The following is a 2,500-nucleotide window of genomic DNA, read 5'->3' as shown; positions in this document are numbered from 1 at the left end:
AAGAGAGAATAAAGAACGATAGAGAACAAGAAAGAGAGAAACAAAAAGGAGAGAACACGACGTAGGTAAGAGAATATTACAAAATCAATATCAGCTACAAACATAATATCCAAACTTCCTTTCCTTCTGAAACAACTGAAAAAGAAAAGATAAAAAAAGAAAAAAGAAAAAGAAAAATGAAAATTTTGAAAAAGACAAAATCAATAAAGTTGTGGAATAACGTGAAAAAAAGAAAAGATTATAGAGCAAATACGAGAAAAACAACCAATCTGTCATTCGTCCCATCTGAGGAAATAATATTCCTTAACGCCCCAAGCTCTTTCCGTCCAATTTTCTGCCTTTGATTGCAAGCACAACGTACTTTAGGGGCAAGCAAGCATCTTCCGTAGCCTTTATGTGCTATTTACATCGAACGGGCAAAACTGCGTCATTTAAGTCAATTCTCTGCGATTTTCTTTTGTCTCTTATATGAAAAGTTAGAATACATCTCGAAAATTCTTTTGAGGATTATAAATGTGGGAAAAGCGAAGGAGCAAGGTAATTATACATGCTACCCCAATACAGCCAACGTATATCTAGAGGAATTCTGCGCCTTGGCCTAAAGAGAAAGCGGGAATCAAGGTCTTTGTGATATAAAATTTGGGATGAAACGGTGATGGGGGGGGGGGTTGTCAGAAGTGCTCATTTTCACGGTCTAACAGGAACAGCAGGATTAGACGAACTTTGAACCTAAGGATTAAATATACCAGATATTAATTTGCCTTTAGCCCGTCTGTATATTTTTACATGCCAACAAACCTCTACTACAAATTTACATCCTGATACAACACGAGCCTGTAACGTTCTCCAAACTATTTTTAAGTGGTATTGAAGTAGGGAACCAAATTGACTTCCTGATTTCGCCACAATATGCGGTGAAGGCTTGTTGACCTTTGCCAGAGCACGGAAGGCACGGAAATCACGGCATTTGGACCACACTGCGCCTCTCTTGGGGTTGGTCTTGCACCTGCTTCCGAACGCGCACCAACACGACCTGAATTTTGACCAATACTGTACAAGCCAATAACATTCTCCACCAAATTTTAAGCAAAATAAATAGCAAAAATTCATGGAACGAGGAACCAGACTGACTTCCGCATTTTGGAAAAACTGTCCCCTTTCCAGAGAAAACGTTTGGAGCATCCTGATGGGTTTCATTAGACCCTCCGATACATCACAACGGACCAAATAACACCAAACCTCACGAGAAAAAGCCACGCCCTCGACCTTCCACACCAAAGAAAATGCACACAGCTGTCACTTCCAAACATAAAATGCGCGTCTCCGAGATAAATCCTCGCGGCATTTGATCCAGTTTGTAAAGGCAACAATGGAGATTCTTATTTTGGCGCACTGGGCTTAATCCTCGCACCCAGAGGCGGAGACGAAGTCCTTTCGGGAAATTGCTCTACTCACCCTGGGCTGCTTTTTTTTATTTTTTATCATTTTAATTATTTTTTGCAGAAACACAAAACCTCTCTACTGATACGACTGAAACCTCCCCCGGGTGGACACGCAGGACGAGGCCGCGGCGCCCTGCCCCGAACAGGTGGCTCGGCCGGGCACAGCGACCGCCTGCCCACCTGCGCCCTCGCCGCCCGCGCCCCGGGCGGTGCCACCGCCGCTGGCCCTCCGGCGCCACGGCGGGCACGGCGCCCAGGCCCCGAGGCCCGGCGTGCCCGCGGCGCCGCCCGGGGGCCACCGTGCCCGGGGCGCCTCCGCTGCCCGACACGCCCACGGTGCCAACGGGTGCCAAGTGATCGATCCCGCGGGCGCCGCCCTCGCGCCGCCCGCGAGGCCCACGCCCTCGCCGGACCCGCCCTCGCGCCCTCGCCGGGGCGGGCAGGGCGCCCTCACGCCCACGCCCCGACGGCGCCCCACGCCCTCGGCCGCGCCAGGAGGGCCTCGAGGCGCGAGGGCGGCGCGGGGCCAAGGGCGGCGACGTCGAGTCCCACTCGGCCTCGGCGGCGCCTGTGTTCCTTCGCACTCACTCACACTCGAGGGCGGGCGGCCTCGCGGGCGGCCTCGCAGGCGGAGGAGGGCGCTGGAGGCCCCGATCCGCCGCCGCCCTCGGCCTCTCCCGCTCCTTCCCTGCCTTCCACCCGCCGCTCTTTTCACCCAAGGTTTTCCCTCCTTTTGCGCCTCTCACCATCGTATCTCTCGGCCTGCTCGGCCAGCTTGGCCCTGTACACGTTGTCCTCCCTGTCCGTCATCGCGCTCCGCCTTAGGATGTCGCCGATCAACGCGGATTCGCCTCCAACGATTTTATCCTGCTCGCTTCGGCGTCTCCCAATATGGCCGCGGCTCGCCCAGCTGTGGCCCGCCGCCGCCGCCGCCGCCTGGCCGCCCACGCCGAGTGTTCCTCCGCCGCCAGGGAGGGGGCGGGGGAGGGAGGGGAGGAGAGGGGGCAGGAAGGGAGAACAAGGTGGGACCCTTCTCGCCCTCCTCTCTCCCTCTCCCC

General features: G+C 54.2%; 1 protein-coding gene across 1 annotated transcript in view; it reads right to left on the bottom strand.

Annotated features, from left to right (window-relative positions):
* 14-3-3epsilon (tyrosine 3-monooxygenase/tryptophan 5-monooxygenase activation protein epsilon) overlaps positions 1 to 2,381 on the bottom strand; it is a gene marked incomplete at its 3' end in the record, with an annotated part of 7,548 nt that extends 5,167 nt beyond the window's left edge. The window contains 1 exon segment of the mRNA XM_070120172.1: positions 2,189 to 2,381. Within this exon segment, the coding sequence (XP_069976273.1) occupies positions 2,189 to 2,252 (64 nt within the window).
* Positions 2,382 to 2,500: the final 119 nt, after the last annotated feature.

Source organism: Penaeus vannamei, unplaced genomic scaffold (assembly GCF_042767895.1).
Source record: "Penaeus vannamei isolate JL-2024 unplaced genomic scaffold, ASM4276789v1 unanchor3430, whole genome shotgun sequence".
Lineage (NCBI taxonomy): Eukaryota > Metazoa > Arthropoda > Malacostraca > Decapoda > Penaeidae > Penaeus > Penaeus vannamei.
The sequence above is the reverse complement of the archived record's forward strand: the minus strand, read 5'-3'. Positions and strand labels throughout refer to the sequence as shown.